The 27,972-nt window shown below is 45.5% G+C and overlaps 1 protein-coding gene across 1 annotated transcript in view; it reads left to right on the forward strand.

Moving 5' to 3' along the window:
• LOC125011240 (partitioning defective 3 homolog) overlaps nucleotides 1-27,972 on the forward strand; it is a 256,960-nt gene that overhangs the window by 128,715 nt on the left and 100,273 nt on the right. Inside the window, exons 8-15 of the mRNA XM_047590347.1 lie at nucleotides 774-899; nucleotides 2,693-2,955; nucleotides 2,991-3,152; nucleotides 6,624-6,763; nucleotides 7,872-8,000; nucleotides 11,837-11,872; nucleotides 24,332-24,520; nucleotides 25,164-25,334. Coding sequence (XP_047446303.1) covers nucleotides 774-899; nucleotides 2,693-2,955; nucleotides 2,991-3,152; nucleotides 6,624-6,763; nucleotides 7,872-8,000; nucleotides 11,837-11,872; nucleotides 24,332-24,520; nucleotides 25,164-25,334 — 1,216 coding nt within the window. The remainder of the gene's footprint in view (nucleotides 1-773; nucleotides 900-2,692; nucleotides 2,956-2,990; nucleotides 3,153-6,623; nucleotides 6,764-7,871; nucleotides 8,001-11,836; nucleotides 11,873-24,331; nucleotides 24,521-25,163; nucleotides 25,335-27,972) is intronic.

Genomic DNA, 27,972 nt, shown 5'->3' on the forward strand with positions numbered 1-27,972 from the left:
GTAGTTGATTTTATTTCTCAAACTCTGGGCTCTAATCCACCGAATGGCCTTTTCAGGTGAACTCAGCCGCTCGCTGCGGCCGTGCGGGGAGGCGTAAGCCAGTTTTCCACACCAGATTACAGGGCGACGGCCTGTAAACCAGAGCAACGATGCCACAAACCAGCTCCTCTCAAACCCAGTGCGATCAAAGTCTAATGGTGCTGCTTTTTGTCGCTCCCTGAAAGCACTTTGTTTGTTTATTTATTTATTTATTTTTTGCTCAGAGAAAAAGGACAAAAAGAGTCTAAAGGGTTAGAAAATTAACACATGCAAAGCATCAATCCCAGCAGAGCTAGAGCGGGTGTTGATTGCCTTTGAATGGCTTCCTCCTCCACACGTCCCCTAAAGCCCCCGATGTGATTCTTTCTCTCATAAGCCTCATTGCTACGCTGATGATGCAAATGACAGGACCACACTGTACACGGCGCTCCGGTTCCACGCGAGGAAGCCGAGGCAGCGATTAGGCCGAGAAACCAAACGGCTTTTCATTAAAACGACTCGGACTGATCGTCGGGCAGCCCGTCGACCACGGCAGCGGCGGCTCTCGGAGTCCAGAGAAGGCGGAAGCGTGCCGCCATGCGCTCGCCGCCATGCGCTCGCCGCCAAATAAAAAGATTCCATTTAGCTTTTAAAGACGCCGCTCAAACATTTCACGGTGCAAAGCGAAGCCGAGCGGCTGCGTTGAAATCCAGAGACACTGCATGTTCTTTGACGTGAACTTTTGAACGTTTCAGGACTCTTGGCTTGTTGGTCAAGCGTCTGGAGAGGGGAGGGAAGGCCGAGCAGCAGGGCCTGTTCCAGGAGAACGACTGTATCGTCCGTATCAATAACGGAGACCTGAGAAACATCCGCTTTGAACAGTAAGGCTGCAGCTCTCAGCGGGGCCACCGCTCGGCTAACGATGGTCCCCGGACTTCTTGTGTGACTGGCCGCTTCTTTTTAAACCCTAACTACTCTTTCAGCTCTTATCCTCATGGCTTTTCTTACCCTCCTCTGCTTGTCTTGCCGGCGCACAGGCTCCTCTGCCGCCTGTCACCGTGCTAAGCTAACCCCCTTCCTCACTCAGCTCCCGTAGGTCACAGCAGCTCCCGCTCTCCTCTCAGCCTTTATTCCCCTGTGTTTCAGTAACAGCTCCGCCCGACTCTCCTCCTCCTCTAGCTCCTTCCTCTTCCCTTCAGTGGGGAGTAAAACCTAACATCCACAGCTTCTGCCTTCTCAGTGCTGCTCACATCTCTCATTAACCGAACTCACCCATCATCTAGACCCTGTACGGTGCATGAAGCGTGTACATCGAGCAAAGCAATACGTTTTCAGATGTAATATCCGAAGCCAAAGTGATGCACATTATGTAAGAGCCTCTGTTCTGTGAGGAGCCGCCCACACATGACCACTAGAGATATATAACGATGATGCATCGCTCTCCCATGGGAGTCAACAGGGAGGTGCGGGGATTTAAAGGATTTGTTCACCTAGATGAACAGAAACACCCTTCGTGTTCTTCCTGTGTAATAATTGTGGTTTGTTGTTGGCGTGTTGCTACCAGTCGAATACAATGGGAGTCACAACGGAGATGACCTCGTTCAGGAAACAGAAAGTAGGAGGTTTAGTGACAAATTGGAGGTTTTCAGTGTGTAATCAGTATTAAAAAAAATGACTTTGCATGGTCTTCAGCGCAGGGGAAAGGGGAGACACTGGTGTTTGCAGTGTTGTCAGATAATTATTAGATTTATATGATATTTTCTGAGGTCTATACGATGCAGAAAGGGCAAAAACGCAATAAATAAACAAATAAGTCCCTGTGCTTGTTCCTCAGGTCACTGCAGTTCCACGCCCCAAGTTGTTTCAATAGTTTAAGTTAAAATATGAAAAATTTAAAGCGCTATTTCCCATCTGACGACACGGCCCCAGACGGCCCCCGCCCCCGCCCCTGGAGCCTGAAGTTTTTTGTGAGGGGCGCATCAGTGCAACAGTTGTCATTTAACAGTATTTTTATAAGGCAGCAGACTGCACCTGACACTCGATCCGCCGTGAAATTCCAAAGATGCCGTGACAAGTCGGAGGGTTGTTAGCGGCTGGGAAAACGGGTCAAGTTTTTCGCCGTCAATCAGGGAGGGAGGGGGGGGTCCCAGCCATTCCCCACCAACCCCCATTCATGTCCGTTCAGCTGTCGATGGGGCCGGAGGAAGAGCCGAGCCCGAGCCCGATTTATTGAAACAGGTGGCGCTAACAAGGCTCCGCATGTACAGGGTGATGACAGACGACATAAGTTTCCGTTCACACCTTCTGCGCACGAGGAGGATTTTCCTGCGAACTCTCCGTCTGATAGAGGGACCCCTTCATCTGCAGCCAGATGAGCGGATTATGTGATGGAAATGTAGTTGGAAGGAAGGAAGGAAGGAGGGGTGTTCGTTCTCTTTTTAGAGCCACTCACGCTGGTAGGAAGTATTAATTAACATGTCAGAACGTTCAGGTGGGCGAAGATGGGTTTTATATATATAGCGATGAATGTGTGGAGAGGCATCGGGGTGGTGGTGGTGGTGATGGAGGTGGGGTGATGGGGGGGGCTCCACTAAGTTTCTAGGAGAAAGGCTGGATAAGTGTGGAGTGTAGGTTTGAAACGACTAATCGTCTTTCTTTCTCTTTTCCGTCCCAGAGCCCAGAACATGTTCCGTCAGGCCATGCGTTCTCCCGTCATCATGTTCCATGTGGTGCCGTCGTCGATGAAGGCCCACTACGAGCAGCTGTCCCACGCCGAGAGGAACCCGGCGTACGCCTCGGGCCGCTTCAGCCCCGAGTCCCTGGGCGGCGGCGGCGGCGGCGGCGGCGGCATCATCATCGACCACGGGACCCCGCACAGGATGTCCCGGCACGGCTCGCAGACGCACCCGCACCCCCACCCTCAGCACCCCCACCCGCAGCCCACCCCCACCGCCCATCCCACGCTCACCCGGACCCGGCCGAAGGCGGCTACCCGCCCCTGAGCCACCCCGCCGTCTCCTCGGCCAAGCCTCCGACGGGACAAACGCAGTCGCCCCAGAGGGCGCTGAACTCCACCCCGACGGGCGGCTACACGAAAAAGGTCGGGAAGAGGCTCAACATCCAGCTAAAGAAAGGTAATGTTCATATTCATGAGAGGAGGAGTTACAGTGTTGACAATATAGCATATATATATATATATATATATATATATATATATATATATATATATAGGCAAAACATTATGACCACTATTGCACCCGACCAGTCACAAGGAATGAATTAATACTTTTTATGAATCTCTCCATTTTTAATAACACAGCGAAACGACAAAATCAGTTTTATTACGCCAACCAGCCATAACATTATGACCACTTTCCTAATATTGTGAGGGTTAGGGTTAGGGTTAGGTCCCTTGTGCCTCCAGAATAGTTTGACTCATCAGAGAAAAACAAAGCAAAACAATGTTTTTAGTGGCGGCCTAGTTGTCCTATTCTTCTTTTTTTTAGTTGTTCCTATAGCGTTTTTGTGTCATTGCTGTGGGGTGGGGGCTGTCTGGTCTGGTCTAGGTGGGAAAATTACATGTCTAAGTAACATCCACATTAACACCAGGTCCAATAGTTTCCCAGCAGAACACTGGATTGTGACAAGATGGTCAATGTTATTCACTGTTCTCCTGTCAGTGGTCATAATGTTATGGCTGTTCAGTGTTATATAATATAATATTTCATTTCTTTAGGCTCATTTCCTTTGGTTTCTTAATTCGGTAAACCTTGAATGGAGCTATCAGAAGACCTAGAGCACCAGAGAACTTATTTATTCTTGTTGTGGGGAAAAAAAAACTAATTTGTCTCAGTCTCTACATGTTGTCTTACATCATTTTTGTCTTTGAAGTATCATGTGATACCTCCCTGAGGGTCCCTTCATGCTTTGCAAAAAAAAAAGAAGGAAAAATAAAAACTGTGTATTTTCTGAGCCTTTGTATTTCAACTGAATAAACAAGAGGTTTTTAAGAGCCTGTAGAGTTTCCCAGGCTGCCGGGAGAAGAGAGCATCGCGTTAGAAAACCCCGGTGATTCAGGTGGACGGGAGCAGAGGGGTAAAACTTTCGGGACGATCTCCCCGGCGCAGGCTTTTTGACTGACAGCTGGCACAGGTGCCGCCGGCGTCGGCCAACAGGATTCCAGGTGTCGCTGCCAGGTCTCGGGTACCGGAGCGCTTGTTGCTAAGCAGCCGGCCGGTCCCCGCGCGCCGTCAAAAGCCACGGCGGAGAGTGTGACAGGTCTGCGCCATATGCCCGCTGACGTTTTCACCCAGGTCTGTCCTCTCTTATGGGACTGGAGCCGGGCCAGAGCACAAAACATAAAAATGCCCAGCTGCTGCCTCCATCCTGACTCACCGCTTTTTCCGTTTACTCTTTCATTTCTCTCTCTTGTCTCCCCGCTTCGTTGCATTACCCAGAGAAAAAAAAAAAAAAAAGAGAACACTGCAGCCTGCGCATGATGTGACAGGAGATCCGTTATGTTCACAGTCTAAGATGTTATCCCTTCTCATTCCACCTTTTTGTTTGCTGTTGTTGGAGCAGACACTTGCGGGGATTAGCGGCGGTTCCCGAGAGGCCGTTTTTTTTTTCCTCTGTTTTGTTTGGAGCACCGACTTAAGCCCGCGGCTTTGGGCGCAGATTAAACTCCCCGCATTGTTTGTGCTCTTGAATCAGACACCGGTCTCCTCGCAAATCCCGGGGAGCATCAGAATCAATCAGAGAATCTCGTTCTGCGCAGGAAACCGCTTGGATGTGTCTTAATCAGGCTAATGAGAGTTTTAAAGATCCTCCTCCTCCCTGTTTAGAGCCAGGAACTCGACGAGCGTTTACCGGTGGGCATAATACCCGCGACTCCGCCGCCTGCGGGATGTTGATTGGCTCATCAATCGGGGGATTAGGTAGCGGATGTGAAACAGAATGGCTAAGTGTTTGGCTTTTTCTTAGCGTCAGCTCGGTCAGAGAGGCAGCGAGGATTAAGGCCAATACCCGCATACTTTTAAAAAAATTTTTTCAGTTTAAAACCGTCCCTTTACTCCGGAGAGCATGTTGTCACTTGATCTGAATCAGAGTGCAAGGTGTGATGTTGACATAGGAGGAGCTGCTCCGGCGTTCCCACCGTGTTAGTCCTGGAGTTGAACTTGTGAAAGTATGCAGCGTGCCCTCCTTTAATTATTCACCGTAAGCCTACTTGAGCTGCGCGCTGACGGGACGCGGGATTTACCCTCGTTTCCTGTCTTTCACTCGGCTGCTAATGGGAAATAGCTTGTTTGTCTGCTGGGAATGCGGACATTAAGGAGGAACACGCGGCGCTCCGGATAGGGGTCACACGCAGGAAACTTTTACACGTCTTCTAAAGTGGGGCAATCGGGCGGCGTCTCTCCAGAGGGAAATGGAAAAGGGGCGTTTGTTTTTCTGCCTCGCTCAGCTGCATCGTTCAGGTTTAATCTGAGCAGAGTCCAATCAGCAACTGACTGCTGGTCCTCTGCAAATCTCCTGTCGTCCTTCTGATCAGACTCTGTGGAAACATGATTCCCAAGTGCAGATGCAGCAATTTAGTCTTTCATTAAAGTAGCTGCGTTTTTATACAAAGGCACTGAATGAATCATGAATTGTCCTAAAACCATCGTACAAGTGTTTGTGCCTGAGCTGAGCTGCAAAAACCAATGTGACAGTGTCCTGCTACATTACACATGGAACAGGTCACTGCAGCAGAAGTGAGGAGCTGCAACTACCAGATATCATGAGTTATTATCTACACTGATCAGGCATAACATTATGACCAGTCCCATTATGACCCTTGTGCCTCCAAAACAGTTGCGACTCATTGAATTGCAACAAGATGTTATTTACGTCTCGTGTCATAATGTTGTGGCTGATCCCTCTGTGTTCTTCCTAGACGTGTAGAAAGAGACACAGAAATGAGAGCTTCTCTACCGGGACGTCTCGGAGGAGACAAATATCTAAAACGGCTAATGAGACGTCCCCCCGCGTCCACACTGAGCCGTTTGTTAATGTTGTAGATTCGCACAGATCAGCCCCAGTCGAGCGAGGGCCAACTCTTTGCTGCTGCAAACGCCAGAGACCTACGCTGCCAGATAAAAAGAGGAACGTCTTGATCTTGCCGGCGTTTGATGCGACCCTTCATCCTGGGCTGAATCAGACGCCTCTCATCTTCATATCAGACCAGTTCATCGATCACAGGCTCAAACAGCAGCCTCACTCATCGACGGCGAGTTTAATTATTTCTTCTGCCATTAGAGGGGACGCTCCTCGTTTCTGAGATATGACTGCGCTCTAATAAAAGCAGAGAGGCGCTGATTGGATAAATAACTCCGACGTTCCCCTCCGAGCCTTCAGTCGTAATCAAACAACCCCGCTCGACTCCGAACCTCATCCATCCTCCCGACGCCGTCCTTAACTCGGAGCCGCATTATCAGCCTCTCTGGCGTCAGATCCAGGAAAACCCACGGCAGCTGAATGTGAACGTGTTGATGAAAGAGTTTAGAGGAGCTCCTCCCGCCTCCAGATGAAACTGAACACATTCTATCATGTTCTTCTGCCCTCAGGCCCTGAGGGACTCGGCTTCAGCATCACGTCGCGGGACGTTCCCATCGGGGGCTCGGCGCCCATCTACGTGAAGAACATCCTGCCCCGGGGAGCTGCCATCCAGGACGGCCGCCTCAAGGCAGGAGACCGGCTGCTGGAGGTGAGACAGCGAAAGGAGTTGTGAGCGTAACGGTTCACAGGTGGAGCTAATGCAGCTATGATGCACGTGGTTTTAGTCTCTTTAATCTCCTTTAACTTGTCAAACATGCTGCGATCAGCTGAACTCAAAGTGCTTGTGACATACTCTGCAAGAAGTGAGACATTTGTTTTCTAGAACGTTCTGGTCAGGTCGTGCATTCATCATGCACCCACACACAGTACGAAGATCTCCACCAAGGAATAATTAGTGGGCGTTTCCGCATTAACCACGCCCACTTCCAATTTCTGACAAATCACAGAACAGTAACCGAGAAACAAGAACAGTGTTGTAGTCCGGTGGCCGGGGGTTTTCAGGACCCGCAAACTAATGGAGAGATTAAGTAGGCTACTATATGTGTTCTACATTAAACTCGGTCTAGTGCTTATAATAAATATTATTGTCATTTATCGCACTGTTAGCTTCTCTTCTGCTAATATTGCAGCTTCTGTTACTTAACCCGGGGACTGAACAGGCTCTCGGCCAATTCCGAGAAACCCGAGAGAGTCAGCGTGTAATATGCAGCCTCCTGATTGGCTCAGCAGCAATGGGGGCGGGGCCTACTGTGTGCAGGAGGTTTAGATTGACAGGTCTGAGCTAGTGCAGCGCTCTGACAGCTGACTGAGTGATATCGTCTTCTGCCTAAAATATGTTGGATTCGTGTTAATGTGTACTTAAAAAATTTAAATTTGTGGGGGAAAAAAGTATCTATGTGTACGTATATATAAAAAAAATGTCTAATCAACCAAAGATTTTGCGATAAAATAATGATTTGTTCTCTCGGCCCTCGCTTGTCTCTTCTTGCAGAGTTTATAACAGTCCTGACTTCATTCATTTAAGGTGACAGTTATATGGACATCACACGACTTGTGATGAAACCCCTGCAACATGTTCTGTCTATCTTGTGCAGCTTGCAACAGCTTTTGGGGTTGTGTCATCCCACTCTGCAAACCATTTGCATACAGGATCAACCTGCCCAGCGCTGGGTTTCTGATTTATTTGATCCGGCGCAGAAGCTTCTCACCTGCGTCTTGTCCGGGACTCAACCCGGCGTCTGCGCCTGTCGTTTCAGGTGAATGGCGTGGACCTGAATGGGCGGACCCAGGAGGAGGTGGTGTCTCTGCTCCGGGCCACGCCCATGGGCGGAGCCGTGGGGCTGCTGGTTTTACGTCAGGAGGAGGCGTTCCTCTCCCGGGAAGTGGTACGTCTGTCACCGCCCTCGCTTCATCCTGTCTCACATACACACCCTCCTCCCCCTCCTCCCCCGTCCCCATGCATGGATAGGTGCAGGTTATATCTCCTGCAAAAAAAAGAAAAAAAAGAAAAAGAAAAGCCAGAGTGCGTCTGTCACCAGTGCCGTTAATCCCCGCAGTGTTGAGCCGTGTTGTCGTCTCATTTCCCAGCTAACACAACGCGCTAACCCGTACATGCAGATTGATTGTCCCGCTCCGTCGCCGCACTCCTCTCTATTACGCAGCCGCGGCTATAGCCTCAGAGGAAACCTGTGGAGCTCCATCTTTCCTCTTTATCTCCTCCAACCTCTCCTTCCTTCCCGCCTTCGCTTCACTCCTTTCTTTATCTGTCAGCCTCAGCCACTACCTCCCTCCCTCCCTCCCTCCCTCCCTCCCTTTCGTTAGGTAACCTGTATTTCCATCTCCCCCTCGCCTTGTTTTTGCCTCCCAGCCGACTCGGTTAGATTGATGGATGCGGGGATGATGAGACAGATGCGGGGCAGGTACCAGGCAGAAAGTGAAACACACACACAAACACATGCGCTCGGCTCGAATAGCAATCAGGCCTCATCCTCCCGCGCGCAAACAGCCGTGCAAATGTGTGCGAGCGCGCCGCCTCCCGTCAGTCTGAACTCTCAACTTCAATGATTAATGCAAACTGATTCTAATTTAGCGGCCGCGTCTCCTGTTTTCGCTCCTCGAGGCCGCGATTTTACACGACGCCGAGGTGTCGCGCTCAATTTAGCTTTGCGGAAAAATGAGGTTTGATGTCTGGAGTTACCTGAAGTTTTTTTTTTGATTAAGAAGAAAGAGGTTTGTTTTTTAATGCGATGGGGGGGAGGGGGAGGGGGAGGGCTGCTGGCGAGCTTTAAATCACAGCAGTGTTTACTCCTCAGCACCAGTCAATGATTCTCTGCTCCCTCTCCGGCTCCACGCGCCGGCTTTAACGCAGCCTTATTGAGCACTGACGTGACTTATGGCACCACGCGGCCTTAAATCCCTCCTCCGCCGTTAGAAAAATGCTTTCTCTCCACCCAGCGCGCCGCTATAAGAGGCGCCGGCAGCCACTCGCTCAAACGTCCTGATCGGTGACAATTATCGCGGCGAGGGATGCAGATGACGCCGACGGTTTCCGCGGCCCGAGTTAGATGAGGCTGGAGAGCCGCGCTGGTCGATGCTCATCTTGAGATTAGAGCGGAGCCGACTGGACGTAGTTGGTAGTCAGGATTTATTTGATCGGTAGTTATCAGCTGCAGTCATGTGAAGGGGCTGAGATGAGCCTCGAGGGAGATGGGGTCCGGTGAACAGAGTGAGCAGCAAGACGACATGTAATATACCCATCAGCCACAACATTAGGACCACTGACAGGAGGAGAACTTTGATCTTGCAGTCTAAGTCTGGCCTCCAAATGTGTAGCTCTCTTAGGAAGGTGGTCATAATGTTATGCCTGATTGCTGTGTATATGTATATATATATATATATATATATATATACATATATAAAGCAGTAAATTAATCTTCAAACTACAACAACTAAAATGATGTTTCTAAGATTAAACAACCCACTTTTTTGCCGCATGTATTAAAAACGACAGTTACTAAGCTCCATAAATTAAACTTGATCTAAAAGTGTAATGACAACATAAACTCAGCAGCTGTTTGCGTTCCACCTGCAGCTGCCACCTAACTTATTAGGCACAAAGCGAGAAACCTTTAAATCTTTCAGAAATTGAACGAGCCGAACAATCTGTCGCGTGAAACTGCATAAACGCAGCAGCCGAACAGGAGCCTGGTCATTGAGCTTTCCTGCAGTAATAGCGTTCTAACAGAGGGGACTGGAAATGCTATTCAGGTCGCTGTATTATTATTCAAATTGCCGTATTATTAATGCAGAAAAAATCACATTTAGACTTGGAAGAAGAAGAAGCGCCGTCTCGTCTTTCATTCCTGTTGAATTCCATCAGGTTCTTAAGAGAATAATATGTTTAAAGAATAGTGAGCTTTGAATAAAAATACTATTTAACTGGTTTCCTCTGAACGTGTAGCCTGAGAGGCAAAATTCAGGGCACATTTATATATAGTCAATTCTCACCAATAAAAAGTTTTTTTTTTTTTTTTTTAGTCAAAAGACTGAGGCTGAAGTTTAATGTTTAATGATGGGAAAGTGACCAGGGCTCAGTTAACTCATCACTGTTTTCATTATCAGCCTGAATAGAACAGAGTCAGTGTTGATTTTTTAAAGAACTACTCAGGGAACACGACTTAAGGCTCATTTAAGGCAAAGCAACTTTATTTATACAGCACATTTCAGCAATCACGTCAGTCAAGGTGCTTCACAAAGACATTAAAATAAGTCATTAAAATGAATGATTAACACCAGAAGTAAAAAAATAAAAGTTAGTGCAGCACTTGAGTTAAATAGACTTAGAATTATTATATCAATGAATTTAGTCAAAGGCAGCTGAGAACCGGTGAGTCGTGATTTAAATATATCGAGAGTTTCAGCTGATCTACAGATTTCTGGGAGTTTGATCCAGATGTGTGGAGCTGAACGCATCTTCTTCATGTTTGGTACTGACTCTGCTGGGAACTGATCCAGATGACCTGAGTAATCTGACCGGCTCATACTGAGTCAGGACGTCACTGATGTATTTTGGTCCTAAACCATTCAAAGCTTTATAGACCAGAAGCAGTATTTTAAAATCTATCCTCTGGCAGAGTAATGACCTCAGAACTGGAGGCATGAGATCTACTTTCTGGTTCTTAGTGAGGTTCTGAATCAGCTGCTGTTGTCTTATCAATTTTTTTTTAGATAGAAAGAAACTGTTACAGTCGTTCTCCGTGACATATACGCTTGTTAGTCATTAGAGTCATTAGGGTTAGTCGCTCTGTAAAAACAAACCCTAGGTGGCACTGTGTCTTTTTTGCCAGTCGTGAGAATTTTTGTTTCTAATTCCTGCTTCACTTTCAACAAGTGGTATAATCAAAAATCTATGTCACGGTATTTTTCAAAATTCTGATGGTATCACAGTTAAGATTAGAGTTAGATTTTTTTCATGCAGAATCACGTGTTCACAACATTTTCTACTGCTTGAGAGAGGAATTATTGCAGTAGATTGACTAAGGATGGACTTTTTTACTGAGATGATGAGTAAATATTGTAGAATAATCCCATCAGTCATCAAGATGTCATCAAGATGAATAAATTAATGTACTTGTAATGAAATGAAGTAACCGGGACAATTACCGTTTCATTTACTTTGACATATTAATACACATTAAAACATATTTAAACTGCTATGCCTGTAACAACAATAGTGGCGCGACTAGATACCGTAATAACTCCAGTATGTGCGCAACATTTTTTTCTCGTTCATAAAAAGCTAAAATTGGGGACATTTTTGAGGACAGCTTTAGCTGAGGGACAGGTCATCCAAAACAGGGACTGTCCCCAGACGTCATTTTCACACCCATTGGCACCGTGTGTGTTTAGAAGCGCTACATTGAAAATGTCGTGGTATGAACTGATATACCGCCTCAGTTAAGTTGAGAAATGCCCTCAGAAGCGGTTGTTTATGGTTTTTGTCCGAGCGTGCGCCTCCTAACAACGACTACCAGTCTGTCTGCTGTGATTCACCATCTTCACTTCCTTAACGCTCTTTCTTCGTTGCGTCCACTCGTCCTCCCCTCCACTCCACCCTCCACAGATTCTTGAGTGTTCAAAAATTTTCTCTGTTTCTGTCTATAAATATTTTTGCTTGATTACTTTTGGTTCTTCTGCTCTGTTCCCCTCCTCCATCCTCTAGAACGCTGAACCCCAGATGCAATGCCCCCGAGATTTGGTAAGACTCCACCCCAACACCAGCCAACCTCCTCCTCCTCCTCCTCCTCTTTAGTGGCTCCTTTATCGTGCCCCCTAAGCGCTGAAAATTACTGATCTCTGCAAGGAAGTAAAGAGTACGATCACCTGTGCGTGCGTCCGGCCTCCGACAGTAAACTAGCTGGTTAATGAAAGTGCAAGTCACCGCCCGTGCGTAGAAGTGTTACTCGGTGCCACACGATTTTAATCTCCAACTCCAGAGTCGCGCTAACAAATCACAATTTCATGGTTCAGTGTGGACTGCTCGGGCCACGCTGCAGTGTAATTTCCTCCATCACTCCCCTCAGAGCTGCGTTTGTCAGTGGAGGTAGAAACACATGGGAGCTTGGTTTATTTGCTGGCTGAGGATCAGTCTGTCAGTCTGAGTGACAAACAGTACAGTTTAGTTGGTGTTTCACCTTATTAGGTTAAAAAAAAAAAAAAAAAAAAAAACAGCTGACCAACTGCAGCATGTGTACACCGATCAGCCACAAGATTATGACCACTGACAGGAGTGATAATTCAGTGTTCTGCTGGGAAACTTTTGGACCTGGCGTTCATTCGTGTGGGTGTTACTTAGACATATAGCACCCACCTAAGGAATGCATGCGCATACGAACTAATACGACACACTTCACCTCCAAATGTGTGAATCAATGCAGGATGTTCACACCTGTCTTGTACGTGATTGGACCGCCCTGCTCAGATCTTAATGAAAGGTCTGAACAGGAACTTAGACCAGACCAGGTACCTCCACAAAATAGCAAAGACACTCCCTGATGGTGGCAGACACACACATAAAAATGCTTTAGGAAAAACTAAACATGAAAAAAAAACATGAAAAACAGCACAAAGTGTTTCTCCAGATGTGCCTCCAGATTCACTATGAGAAGGTTCGTATCCGTTCTCTGATGAGACGGACACAATATTAGGAGGATGGTCATAATGTTATGCCAGATTGGTCCATCATACTCAGTAGAGGTAGTATCAGTATTAGACTCTACCTCCTGTCAGGGGGGTACAGTACGTTCTCCATGGCCCGAGTCACTCGTCACACGTCATCCCGTGAATCTCTCCGTCGAGGCAGCTGTTAAAAACTCATCTGCTTTTACTGCTGATATTAAAAAGCCATTCAGATTTCCATAAACCCCTCCATTTACACACCAACCTTGAGTTGTAATTTTAACCGCTTCAGACTCCTTCGCATCTGGCCTTACCTTCAGGTTACATCTGGCTAAGTGCAGATAATTGGTTACGTTTTTTTTTTTTTTTTTTTTTTTTTTTCCTGGCGTGGCACGTTAGCGGCGTAATTGGCCAGTTAATTTGATCGGCAGTCGTACCTGGCAGCTGCGCGGCGGATCCTCGGCGCAGGACACTGATGGTCGCTGTGACTGCAGCTGACACAATTAATATGGGCACATGTTTCCAGACAAGACGTCATTTCATCGGCATTAAAATAAGTTCAAGAGGAACAGACTGGCTTCTGTTGTAGCATAATTAGCTCTGCTGTAAATTTCTCTAAACGACTTTGCACCTTCTAAGGCACACTACTCGGTTATTAAAGATTTAAAGGCGACTCCAAGAGGAAAGAAAAACGTCCTGGTTGGAGCTTATTCCTGTTTTGGCCAAAGCGAGGAAGTGGTGACGCGTCATCCATATTTATATACAGTCTATGCATGAAAACACAGGCAGAGAACAGGTTCGTATTTACATGGACATATCGATCAATGCACCTTTCAGCATTTGGAGAAACACAATAGAGTCCTACATATCTCCTGTTTCGGATGTTTGCCTCCCTTAAAAAAAAATCAATGCCGCCATATGGACGAGGGCCAAGGCAGATTCGCCCCCACGCCCACCTCCACCCTCCATTTTGTCTCCTCGACTCCTTTTTCCTTCTAAAACTTCACACGTGCAGATGAGCCTCTCTTTCCCGGTACATCGACCAGCCGTAATGGATTCAGCGCCTTTCAGATGTTATCTGTTGTCAGGCGCCTCATTTTAAACACCTTCGCCGCCGCCGCCGCCGCCACAACAACAACAACTGCAGCAGCACCACTGGCACCGTGATGGTGTGAGGTTTTAGAGGGCAGCTTTTAACAGGCGTCCCATTTACAAGAAATAGTGGAGTTTCTAGTGGAGACGATAGGACAGTGGTTGGATGATAATTGAGTTGTTTCCTCTTAAAATGTTTGTCATAAGTCACCGAATTAGCTGAGATCTTTGAAATCTAGATCTTACCATCCAATTGTTGTCATTTATATTTTAAAAAAATCTATTTAAATCAAGAAAGAAAATCCTCATATTGTCACTATAAACTTGGAACCAGGCTCAGCGTGACTCAGTGGAACTCAAGTATATCTAATGACTCTGTTACTGTACCGGTTTTATTCCATCTCCTTTGCGTCTCTTTGCACCGTGCAATTAGCGACGTAAGACCGCTAGCAGACTGCAGCACGGAGACGGCTTTTAAAAGTGCAGGTTTGCCAGGGCTCCAGCTGGGTCTTTTGAGCCTGGCACGGCATGACTCATCCCGGGAGCCGAGGGCTCGGCGGAGGGTTACGCGCGGCGGACAGAATCAGGCAGCTGAAGTGGAAAAAGCACTCACTTCTTGAAATCCCTCCAAAAAAAAAAAAATCACCCGTGTTTTTACAGCGGCCCGGAAACAGGCCCGTCAGCACGCGTGCGACTCTCCGGGTTTGTTGTGTTTGGCGTTTGAAGCGTGGACAGTTAAGGCAGTTTCGTCCCCTTAAATCACCTTAAAGCTAATTTCTCCTGGATTCATTGTGAGAGGGCGGCAGTTAAGAGGATTTGCGTTTCTGTGACACACTCATGACCCATCACGTTAAACGCCGGTGACTCCTACTTTAAGGCTCAGTTGTCTCCTCATCGCATACACCCTGCATCGACTTAATGTCAGTAAGTGGTCTGTATTTAAGAGGCCCCCTTGTGTCTAACCTGTTGACTTTGACTGCTCCCTTTAGCACCCGAGGCAGCCTGGGACAGCCGGGAAACCCCATTGGCTGATTGAGGTAACTGCTGCATGACATCACCGGCTTGGGCCATTACGCTGTACAGGAGGGGGGAGAAAAAAAATAAATAAATAAATAAAAATAGGAGCATCAACGGCAAATGAGATACTTTGTCTGGCTGCACGAATAGACTGGGAGTCACTTAGGAAATCCATTGCCCTGCCAATGGTGTGTAAAAAACAAAACAGTGTGTTGGGTTTTCTGTGTCTCTACCTCAACCCGGGGCCTCGGTCTCCGTCTCCCCAGGTCTTTATTTCACCGCATTCTTCTCCTCTTCCCCCTCTCCTTCTCACTTAAGACACGCTTTAATGTGCAGATGCTCCTCCCTGCACCTGGCTCCTACAATGGAGCCCTGATCAAAGGCATCCGTCTCCACGCGCCTGCTCTGATAGTTCCATAATGGGCCCATAACGTGAACATTCAGCTCCATTGTTTACGCCATTAGTCACAGGGGCTTATGGAAAATTACTGCGATGCTATATTGAAAAGCCATCAGCAGGAGCAGCGGCGGCAGCGCCGTGCCAAGATGCTATCTATCACATGTTCCCCTCTCCTCTCTTGCACACAAGGCTGTTATGAAACAGTAATCTGCGCCGCACGCTGCGGTGTAATGATGAAGGATTTCATGATGCCGTGATAAAGCGTTCAGCACCGCGGGACGTGTGCTTCGCTGGTCGTGACACGGCGGAAAAAACAAAACAAAACAAAAAAAAAAAAACAGAGAATTTTAGATGATCCCTGCCTCCATGACAGGTGCCGAGTAGAACGATCTCTGCACAACATGTCAGGATGTTTGCGTTGTTTACGAACACCTCGCGCATATGGCACGCCGGAGCCTGCAGCTTTGCATGAAATAACAAGGTCAGAGTGTGAAAATGATTAGCTTAAATTTGTAATAACGCCGTAATGCTGTCACCGCATGACGCATCTAAGCCATCGCCTGCTGCACCGTGGTTTGAGTTTGCAAAAATCCTGCATAACCAACCAGTTTGTCTTCAGCACAATCATTCATTCAAGACGTCTCCAACCCCCGTAGTCCACCTCACGGATCGGTCTCCTTCACCAGCCCAAGAAGTCAATAAAAAAACCGCCTCATGTATTTATCTTTTTAAATTCAGTTTCCGTGACAGTGATTTAAGCTCCGCCCCCGCGGAGCGCCGCACCAGGTGGACGGCGTCAGACGGATGGCCGCGTGACGTCCATAACTCAAAACCTGCCGAGAGATCCGCATTAGTTTCTTCTGACTCATGCCAGCGCAGCGTTTTCCATTAGGTGGCGGGTAATTGGTGCTCCCCGGCTGATGGCTTACATCGGCATAAATCTGCAAGGTCACGGGACGGGGACGGAACGACGACGAGGCTCCTTGTCTCAAGTTGAAAAGCTGGAGTCTACACTTGCACGACTTCACTGCAATCCATCATGAGACAAATCCATAAGATAAAAACACGACTTTAGGCCATTAGATGCTCTGGGATAAAAACATTTCTCTTTGAAGGTAAATTCTCGTGCTGGTCTGATATACACCGATCAGGCATAACATTATGACCACTGTCAGGGGAACTGAGTAACATTCATCATCTCTTGATAATTCAGTTTTCTGCTGGGAAACATTTGGACCTGATATTCATCCTTGTGGATGTTACTTAGACATGTAGCACCCACCTAGACCAGACCAGACCACCATGACAGGCAGCACACGCACAAAAACACTTTAGGTGCAACTCAAAAAAACAAAACAAGTGTTGACCCGGCTTCCAGATTCACTAGATCCCAAACTGATCAAGTATCTGTGGGATGATCCACTGGACCCAAAGGTCCCCACTAACAACATCCTGTTACCAGACACCCTCAGAAGACACAACTGTTTTGGAGGCATAAGGTACAATGTCAGAAAGGTGGTCATAATGTAATGCCTGATCGGTAGCACCGATAGCGCCACAATTACCTGAAAGTTTGTATGGCAACATCACCAGTAGTTCACTGCAAAAAACTCCATCCAAGCCTGAACTTCACTGTTTACCTCCACCAGTCTGCAGTGCAACCACCACCGGCCCCCACCCCCACCGCCCCCACCGCCGCCACCACCCACTGGAGGTGATTCATTGTCCACGATTTATGGCGCAGTCGAATCCTGTAAACAGCTGTTGGCTGCGAGGAAATCCTGATAATTTCAGGTTGAAAATCTGCCTGCTCTATTCCTCCACACTACACCGAGAAATGCTCGAGTTTCACCGCTATTTACACCTTCTTCTTCTTCTGAGGAAAAGCGGTTGCCAGTGCAAGTCAGTTTTGTATTTTACCAATCAGCGTGCACTTTTGTCACTCAACACTCCTCGTCTACCGGCAATTTACGGCTCCTGGAGTAGAGCAGGAGCCAAAAAAAGGAACCACAAACATTCTCCCGTCCCGCTGTTCTTTGCGGAAAAGCAATAAGTACTTTATCCCTGTAGATTTTCCAGTTTTCCTTTTAATCTGCCGCATTAACCGGCAGCCCCAGTCAATAGAAATATGACCATTCAGCTAAATTAAATGAAAATATTACATCCAGAGCAGCTATTATTGGCTGCAGCTTTTTATAGTTAATTGCGTTACAGTCGTATTTATTTTCCACATATTTTTGAATGCTGCTGTTATTGCATTAGAGGCAAGAAGTCTTCTCAGGAGTTGCACAACTTAGTGGCGTTATTAGCCCGGCGGCGCGGCCTCCGTGATTAATGGCTGCGGCTCCGCGGCCGCGGCTCAGATCCTAGTTTCCGTGTTCTGCAGCGGCCCCGGCGGTGACACATGCGAGTCAATCGGAGAGGGCTGTTGTACCGCGGTAACGGGCTCTCCGGCTTAATTAAAGTGATGTTTCAAGCTGCCACCCCCCCCCTCCGAAAAAACACACACACATATATATATTACGACACCACTCGCAAATACCCGGCTACATAGGGTTTAACACATTGCAAGAACACACAAGCCATATGGCGCACTTCACACTAACGCGCGGCACTACACTCTGCACATACGTGGACCAGCTGCTGGCACGAGCACTCGGTCGGTTGGATGAGGTTATGAACGGTTTCTGGTGGCGCAGAGAAGAGGAGGGTGGAAGCAGGACGGCTGATTAGTTCTGGACGGCGAGTGTAATGGGTGGTGTGCTCTGGCGAGTTATTCGTATTCATATTGACACACAACTCGCATCCAGCTTTTTTCTTTTGTTTTTTTTTAACACACCTGCCTTTCATCCCCCCCTTCTGCCTCCAGCTCTTCTCTTCCTCCGCGCGGCGCCAGTCTCGATCGCACAGGTATTTGATATTCATGGTCTATCAGCGTGGAGCTGCAGCGAGGCGGCGTCAGAAATAAGAGATGGCGGGGAGACAACAAGTGGTGGTGGAGGTGGGGGAGGGCGTTGAGGGGGTGCAATAAAGGAGGATGGGAGAAAATTTGAGAAAGGTGAACAAAGGATCCATAGCTCGAATGGCAGGTGTGTGTGTGTCCGCATACTTTTGGGCAGACGATGAAGATATAGAAGTGAGGGATAAGGAGAGACTGTGCTACAGTAGGCAGCCAACAATGGTCTCCACGCCCGGCTTCTCTCCACCAATTACACCCTTCACTGCCTCCTTTTCACCTCACCCCCCTTCCCCCCTTCCTGCATGTAATCGTCAGCAGCCTTTTTTATTTATTTATTTATTACTTCTTTAAAATTCCCCTGCCGCGACTTTTCCAGATGCCGTCAAATCGACAGGTTAGTGCGGCCCAAGTTGTGCCTTGCCGCCAAACCGCTAATCATTTCAGGCAATTCTGTGTGCGAGCACAGAGACAGGAGGGGAGAGAGGGGGAGGAGGGGGAGTGTGGAGTGGAGTGGAGTGGAAAACGGGGCAAGTTTGATTCCTGGTGATGCTGAGGATCGACTCTCTGCAGAATACTGAGAAGGAAATAAGCTTTGAGGGTGGGAGACGTGCAGAGTGAGAGGTGTTTATAGGGGACAAAGGGAAGAAGGACAGACAGCTTAACAAAAAAAAAAAACAGGTGGGATGCAGGAAAGGACAAAGCCGTATAAATATCAGAGTTAAACTCCACGCTCCTAATCTGAAAGCAGAGCTAACGTGTGACAGCAAAGTGCATTTACAGTTATAAAGCTACACATTACGTTCAACTTCTGATTGAAGTTTTTATCGTTTGCAGGACAAAAAATCCTTGTCCACAGCTTCCACAGACATCACTTAAGATTGTCAGAGTGTAATCTACCACGTTACTCAGGTGACAAGTCACTTCATTTTCAAGTCACACACATTTTCTTTTCACCTAGATTTGATAAAATAATCATTCTTTTTGATGGAAGACATGTTTATTTTAATTTTATTTTAATTTATTTTTTCTGAAAGGATAGTTTTATTCCTTTATATATATATATGTATATATATATATTGATATATTATTATAATTATAGAAATGTTTTATTATATTTTTTCATACAGAAAAATTCAGAAAGAAATGCAAACTGGAAGAAATTAATAAATATAAAATTAGTTCTAAAAAAACAAAATAATAAACGTGAATTTTTCTAACTTTACACTATATTTTTCAGTTATTTATTTATTCATTTTTAGATTTGGTTTTTGTCAGAATTAATAGTTTTATTTTTATATATGCATGATGCATGATATATTTATTTATTATTTATAATTATTTTTTTATATATTTTTTCACATGCAGAAATAAATCCAGAAAAAAATGCAACAGGGATAATTAAATATAAATAAATACATTTAGATATGTCATAAATAAAACTGAAAATTAAAGTAATGTTAATTAATTCCTACACTTACACTATCGTTTTATTTCAGTGCATATTAATTTATATACTTTTTGGATATATTTGTGTTTTTATTTACTCATTTATGATTAAGGCAGTTTTAGTCCTTCATACACTCACTTGATCTCCTGTATATAAAACTCAGAACTCATGTTGTAGTTTAGGATTTTTGTCCATTTCTATTGGCAGAGAGTGTTTCCACATGTTAACCAAATGATACCAGTGATAATTTAGTATTTTTGCCAAATTGTGTATAACACATCTCTGCAGGTTTCCACATTTAGAAATGAAAAATAAAATATTGTCAGATTCATATTTTCTCAGTATCTGTGTGGCACAAACAGACGCCAGGAGAAAACATCAAATTTCGATGCTTTAACGAGGATGGAAATAAATAAGAACGGGTCCGTAATGTGGAGACGGAGATGGTAGAAGCTGGAGAAGGAGAATGGGGTTGGGGAGGGTAGGCGGCACAAAAATAGGAGATAGGAGGAAAAAGTGAAAGAAAGTAGATAACGGTGAGAGGAGACGGGCTAAAAAAAAAAAGGAGGTGGAAGGCAGAAAATGGAGAGTGAGAGATGCAGACATGCAGCCAGAGAGGTGGCAGTGTCTGTCTCCCTTTGTGTTCCACATGGTTTCATCTCTCTCTGTCGGCCTTTCATTCACACTCCCTCACGCTCTCTTTCACTCCGTCATTGTCATGCTCGCACTCTCCCCTTCTTTTCACCCCTTTCTTCTCGGCTCCTCGCCTTTTCACCCTCCTCTCCTCTCCCTTCACCTTCATTTAGCTCCTCTCACTTTCTGCTTTATTTCCTCCCTTCCTGTGCCTGTTTTTTTTTTTACTCATTCTTATCCACTCTTATTTCAGTTTTTCTGATTATAATCTTTAAATTTTTTGAATAGTCTTGAATCGATACATTGGGATTAAAAATAAATCGTTTGTGTCTTCTTTCTTTAAACCAGTCAGAAGAAAACCACACGTTGAGGCTCGTGTTGTTACCATATGTCATGGATCCCACGTCATTTTTACAACCTCCATGGTTATAAAAGCAAAACCATCTATCAAGTAATTTAAAAACAAATCCTAAAAATTGCAGTTGTCATTTCAGAGCTTTAGCTGCTTTAGCTAGCCCAGCTAGCTTGCTTACCATTTTATTCTGCTAGGTACAACAGCGAGAAAAAGCTTTAGCTTTTAAGCATCAAAATGACGGTGATGTTTCTTCAGCGCAATAATTGGACTGAGCTGTTCACTGCAGCTAGCTGAACAGATTAGCATTAGCTAGCAAACTTACATTCAGGATACAGAGCTTTTAATATGTTGTTGAACTTAAAAACATGAAGAATATTGATGACTGTTTACTACTTAGCAGGATGTTGTTTTAAAGTACCAGGCTAAGTATCGTTAGCTTCTGCTTTTTGCTAGACTCTCCATTTCTTTGAAATTCTTAAAAGGCAAGGAGGTTGTGGTAACAAAAAAATCACACAAAAAATTACATTGTGCTCACAGCATAAGCAGTAAAAGTAAGAATAAGACTAAGTATTGGCAGCTACACTGTCAGGGAGTCACCGTTACCATTGTTTGGTGTCGTCCAACGTTGGTTAATAGTTATGTCAGTTATGCAGCTGCAAGTGTCAGGCATCACTTTTTTGCTCCAGCTCTGATTTACAATAGCCCGACGCTTTTCCCACCGGTAGTGTGAACACAGTTTTACTTCTTTTTTTCTATGCAGTCAAACCTTATAAGCTTAGCTGGGTTAAACATTAGCACATGCTGTAACTAATTTTGCACAAACGGAACTTAAGGTTACGGTCACAACATGGACACACCGTTAAATTCTCGGTTTTTAAATCGTAACATCAGTCGTGTTGCTGCTAGGCAACAGCTAGCATCTAGGAGCAGAAGCTAACAGTTTAGCACGCAAAAAAAGCATGTTAATATTACTTCAAGTAATTTCCAATTTCAAGCCCTTTTCAGGGCTTGAAATTGGAACCATTTTAGTCACATATGTCGTCACAATCGTGTTGTGAGTGAAAGTCATGCCACTATGTTGATCATTTATTAGTAGTTAGCATTGGAACTTGTGTTAGTAGTAGTTAGTAGTGCTCACGCACTACATTCACTCACATACTGTGCGTCTCCTGGGGGCTAAGCCCCCCCGTCCTTAAATCCTAGTGACGCCCCTGGTTGCCATATTATAAAATGACAGAAACGACAATAGATTAATTCACATTTGGACATGGCCCCATTTAAAAGGGTGAGACAGCCGCACTCACTCAGACCAAGATTAAGATCTAACTCTGTTATGTAAAATTCACCCCTCATTCATACTTTGAGTTGTGAAAATGAATGCTCCCATTTTCTGACCATTTGTAGTCAGGGAGGATTAAGTCATGTTTTTTTTAATTAGCCCTAAATTAAATTCAAGAGCAGGACTTGGACTTGACTCTCCAAAATAATTAAGTTCCTGTTTGTCTTTATTCCTCCTCCCATGAGTTGTGCCTGATATCAGAATGGCTTATGTTTTGTTTTTAATTTAGTCTCGATTCATACCAGGTAGCTTTCTTTTGGGGGGTCTTTACGCTTCCGTGCCCTTTATCTCCCTCCCTCCCTCCCTCCTTCCTTCCTTCCCTGCCCTCCCTTTTCTTTCTTGCTCCATCCCCGCTTCACCCTCCGTCCCTCTTCCTCCCCTCCTCCGTTCCACCCAGAGTAATTCCATCTCTCTCTCAGCAAACAAAGGGAGCTAATGACATGCTGACACCGAGCCCGATGATTGAATTCATTAGGCGTGCACAATAATTGCCAGGCGCGAGCGTGCACGCACCCATCTATTCAGAGGACAGCTGTCAAATAACAAGCACGAGAGAATAGCTTTTTATTGTTGAGCTGGAATAGACAGAGAGAGAGAGAGGGTGAATGTAGAGAAAGGAGAGAAGCACCTGTTGTGGAGGAGAAAAAGAAAAAGAGAGAGCACTCAGCATGTCAATTAGACTGCTGTGTTCGTGCAGGGTTGCTGGGAAGTTTGCCGCCTGTTTGACGTACTTGGCGTCATGATTCAGGTGCTCGGCTGCTGCATTTATTCTTTTCCACCCCTTCTTTAAATCAGCTTCTGTCTGAATCCTTTTAGGTGAATATTTGAATTTTGTGGTGTGAAGTTAGCTTCAGCTTAAAAAATTAAAACCAAATAGTAGTCGTTCTTCATATCCTGGCAGTAGCTGTTCGTTTGGACGATGGATTAGTGTTTTATTTGCATTATTTATAGTAGTTTTAAACATTGAAGGATGAAGAACGAGAGCTCTAACTAGAGGTGACTGTAATGTACCGAGGTGGAGAACTAAATTCTCCCAAATGGTCTGTATCTGAGGAACATATTCCTGGAACAAGTTACCACCACACACTGGAAACACTGGTTAAAAATAAATAAGACATGTATTCACATAACCTAAGTACTTTTCTTAACTTATGCAAACTCTTTGGTTTTGGTCCATTAATGTTCAATAAACTAATAATAATAGTTCATCTGATGGATGAACAGTCAGTGAAGTGAAGCTATGTGTTGTACCTGCTGCATAAAGTACACAGCTACACAATATTGGGAAGGTGGTCATAATGTTATGCCTGATCGGTGTACTTGGCCAATAAAACTGGTTTTGTTATTTAGCTGAGATGTCGAAAATGGGGAGATTCATTATGGTATTAATTCATTCCTTGTGACTGGTTGGGCGCAGTAGCTCAGTGACATTTGTCTTCGGTCACGCCCGCTACAATCTCTGTAATTGAAATTATTCATCGGTGGGAGATGGGCCAATTGTGGAGCTGCGAGAGTTCAGAAGTTTTTCAATCTGCAAATAGATGGAAACGACGCTGATCTGAAGCGGCATCTGTTAAACGTAGGAATCAACCAAGTCTGAGGAGAAACAAACAGGTTTGACGATTGTCACCATGGATTTTGGTGACAGAAACACTTGACTGCACCATTGCTCTTCTCCAAAAACTTGAAGGGGGCTCGGTTTTGATTCATAGGTGTCACTTGTCACCGACTTCTGCTGAAAAGCAAAGCTAACGCATCACACCCTGATTTTGATAAAACTCCGTCTTAGTTTGAAACTCAAGAAGCACCTTATGGCGGCGGTTCGTCATCGATGGCTTGGACCGGAGAACCAAAGTCTCTGCTTGTTGATACAAAGCGAGTGATTTAGCACTTAGTAGCATTAGTCTGTTTAACGCTAATGTATCTGTTGTAGCTAATCAGCTTGCACTCTGATTTACCTCCTTATCTGCCCAGCTGGAATTTACATGCAAGAGCTTTTCATTAACGTCAAGTGGCCAAATGAATGTCCTTTTAATTTTTTGGCCTCTGGCTAACCCGGAGGAGCTCGGAGGAAGCATGGCAAGGTTGAGGGGGCTTGTGTGCTGCTGCTGCTTGAGTCTGGAATAAATGCATGAGTGTTGTTGTTGGCATTGTTAAATATTCATTGTGGTAAATGTGACAAAATCTCAGTGGGCTCTGCAGACTTTGATGTCCCAATCTTTGTGTTCAAGGTTAAACGATTTGGAAGTCTAATTTTCTAAAGTGGTCTTTCTGTTTCTTTGATCCCCTTCCTGCAGAAGACGGAGGAGGACGAGCTGGTCCTGACTCCAGATGGGACCAGAGAGTTCCTGACCTTTGAGATCCCCCTCAGCGACTCGGGTTCTGCCGGTTTGGGCGTCAGCGTCAAAGGCAACCGCTCCAAGGAGAACCACGCCGATCTGGGCATCTTTGTCAAATCCATCATAAACGGAGGCGCAGCCTGCAAGGTGCAGCACCATCTGTTACGATTAGTGCATGGCTTTAGTGGAAACAAAAGAAAATACTTCTTTTCTGTGTTTGTTTAATTGGATCTTTGGATGTACGATTCATCCCAAAGCTAATTTTATTCAACATAGTGTCGGTGTCATAGCATGGGATCGTTGAATGAATGAATTATCTTTTTGACATTTTGCATTGGCTGGGCATGTGTTTTTAAATCTTAAATATCACTGTAGAAATCCCAGACCCTCAGAAGTAACTTAACAGTAGCTGAAGGTCATGTTATCGTAAGCCTCTGCTGGAAAGTAAAGTTATTTCTCTGCTCCTCAGAAGAAAAGCTGGTATCTTCACCGCTGTAGTCAATTTGGTTTTCCTTCAACTTGTTTTTCATATAGAACACGCTTATGTTGACAGCACATAATAATGGACCTAAAAGCACTTTTCTCCGCGAGACGTTGGATCACGACTAGAAACAGGATACACTGTCTGAGCGAGACTGTTAGCGTGATTAGATCAAGGTTATTGTTAAGTTGCCGATACGGCTGCTTTTTATTTATCGCACAGTGCGACCTGTCTTGTGCAGAAAGGTTGAGAGTTTGAGCTCCGACAAGTGAATTACAACAATTGCTGTTATTTGCCGTCCATGAAAAGGACGGGCGACTGCGAGTGAACGACCAGTTGATCGCCGTGAACGGAGAATCCCTGTTGGGCAAAACCAACCAGGACGCCATGGAGACGCTGCGCAAGTCCATGTCGACGGAGGGCAACAAGCGGGGGATGATCCAGCTCATCGTGGCCAGACGAGTGGCCAAAAGAAACGAGGTGAGGAGCAAGGACAGAGCGGATTAATATCGCATGTGATGTTGTCTAAATAGATGGCTGCACACTGATCAGCCACAACATTATGACCACTGACCGGAGAAGTAAAAAGCATTTAAACCATCTTGAGTCGGTTCAATGTTCTGCTGGGAAACTTTTTGACCTGGCATTCATTAATTTGGATGTTACTTAGACATGTAGCACCCATCTAGACCAGACCAGACACCTCCACCCCATAGCAATGACACACACACACACAAAAGCTTTAGGAACAACTCAAAAAAAACAAAAAACATGAAGAACAGCACAAGGTGTCGACCTGGCCTCCAAATTCACTAGATGATATGATGATACATTGACTATTGCTTTGGTGTGGTTGTTTGGTTCATTGCTGAAAACTGGTTAATTGGACCAGCATTAGAAAACATATGAAGATGCTCAACACAAATGGTCACCGTCTTCATGACTGAGAACCTTCACAAACGAGTGGTCATTTAGTGTTAAAACACCTTCAATCATATTTAAGCTCATTATGTCCCATGTTACTCTCACATATATCTTGTAGTAGTAGTTACTAGCCCTGCAAAAACATGTAATGGATAGCAACACCACTACGAAAACCAAACCCACACAAACAGCAATGAAAATGACACGCTTCCATATCATAACTGCAGCATGTGAATGGATTAAATTAATCATATCAGAGTCTTCCATACAATGAGGTTGGGTGTGAATAATCGCAGCACTTGGAAACTGAACGATACATTTCTTTATTCAACCTGACGGAGCTGATTTGACCTTTTATAGCGGCCGCCTGCTTCACACTCAGGTTTCACACGTTCACACCTCAGAGCTGCGCGTTACAGCTGTTGTTGACTGTTGACCTCTGAGCAAGTCCACTGGAAAGACTGTGGGTAAACACCCTGCACGGGGACTTGTCAACATTAGTTATTGGATAAAGGGAGGAGAAGGTTTTCATTCACCGGTTGCGTTCAGGACTTTTCTTGGGTTTGATCATGGTCCTGTCACAGCTGCTGGTCTAAGAAGCAAGACTCCAGTAGTTTGGTTAGGAACTGCTGTTTCTATCTTCCAGAGCCTGTTTAGTGTATTTTAATGTGGCTAATTCAATAAAGTGTAATCAAAGTGGATATTCTCTGCAAGAAAGTTAAACTGTTCCTGAATATCATCTATTGGTTAGACATGGAGCGAAAAATCAAAAAACACAGTTTGAAGCAAAACACTGGGAAATACCCTCGTGAGCATCAGTTCATCCTTTCATGAAGGTAAAAGTAAGAAGTCAGGTTGTGGTAGTTTACCAAACCCTCCCACGCATGTTCGCCTCCCTCGAGGCTGTTGGAAGGAAGAAAAACACGGCGGAGCTGCGAGCTGCACAACTTTTTTCCCTCCCTTCAATGTCATGTTTTTACATTCTCCGTACACCTTGGCCTGTCGCCTGCTTGAAAGCCGAGGCTGAACCTCTGCCGTGCGCCTCTGCTGTGTGTCTGCGAACTCGCGCTCGTGTGCATGCGAACGCCTCTGGCACAGCCCGGCTTCCCTTGCTCTCCTTTTCCAACCTGGTGTGTCAAAGTTTTGATTTCCCCTCGGTCCTCCTGGTAATTGAAAGCAGAGGCCAGGCCTGGAGGTGTGTTTTGTATATGTGTGTGTGTGTGTGTAAACGTGTGCATGCACGTGTCTTTGTGCCTCTCTCGTGTGTATGTGTGGGGATGTGGGTAGCTTGCGCTTTTGTGCATCAAGTTTATGCATGTATGCATTTATTTTCAAGGATATTTCTGTGTTCGTTTGCTGAGATATTGTCTGTGTGTGTGTGTGTTTGTAAGGTAGTGAGACTTCACGGGAAGCATGCTGGATGAATAGAATTTGAGCATTGGGAGTCTCGTCAATCTTTGCTTCACATGTAGCTGGAGGCTTAGCCTGAGGCTGTCCAAGAGTCTGGCTATTTCTAAGATGTAGTGTCCACGACACTGGAAAAACAAGAAGAGGAAAACAACAATTTTATAGACCCCTACTCAAAGAGACACCACAGAGCTCATTTAGAAAGTCCCAACAGACTATGGATTGTTAAGACCTCATAACCAGCTGTCAGTCAAACATTTGTTAAAATCTAATAATGCTTAATGACTATAGGACGAAAGACGTGACATTTACTGACATATGGGATCAAATAATCCACTATTTACCTATGTCTGCATCCTTTGGCAGCCAATCCTAAATCAATCTCAGATGTTTGCCGTTGCATGAATCTCAACCCCGCTCGCTTCCATTCCTCCCTCCGTCCCCATAGAAACGCCGCAGACCCGCAGATCAGCTAATTCCTCATCACCCCGGCATCCAGTGGGATTGAGATCTTCCCGTAGCACAATTATAAGCAATATTTAGATCGGTTCCTTAGCTGTGACTCAAGACGTTTTATTTGTCCAACAAATGGCTCGAGTCCATTTGCAGAGAGAAGATAAATATACTTTCAGTCCCACAAACAGGGAGGAGCTACTAGATAATGTTCATAAATTCATGATGTTCTAAAGTGCCTCATACTTCCATGCATATACATTGCAGTATTTATGCTAACACTGTTCCCGGGGAAGGTTATGGATGTTCTGCTGTACCGGGGATATTTGGAAAG

Source organism: Mugil cephalus, chromosome 7 (genome assembly GCF_022458985.1).
Source record: "Mugil cephalus isolate CIBA_MC_2020 chromosome 7, CIBA_Mcephalus_1.1, whole genome shotgun sequence".
NCBI lineage: Eukaryota > Metazoa > Chordata > Actinopteri > Mugiliformes > Mugilidae > Mugil > Mugil cephalus.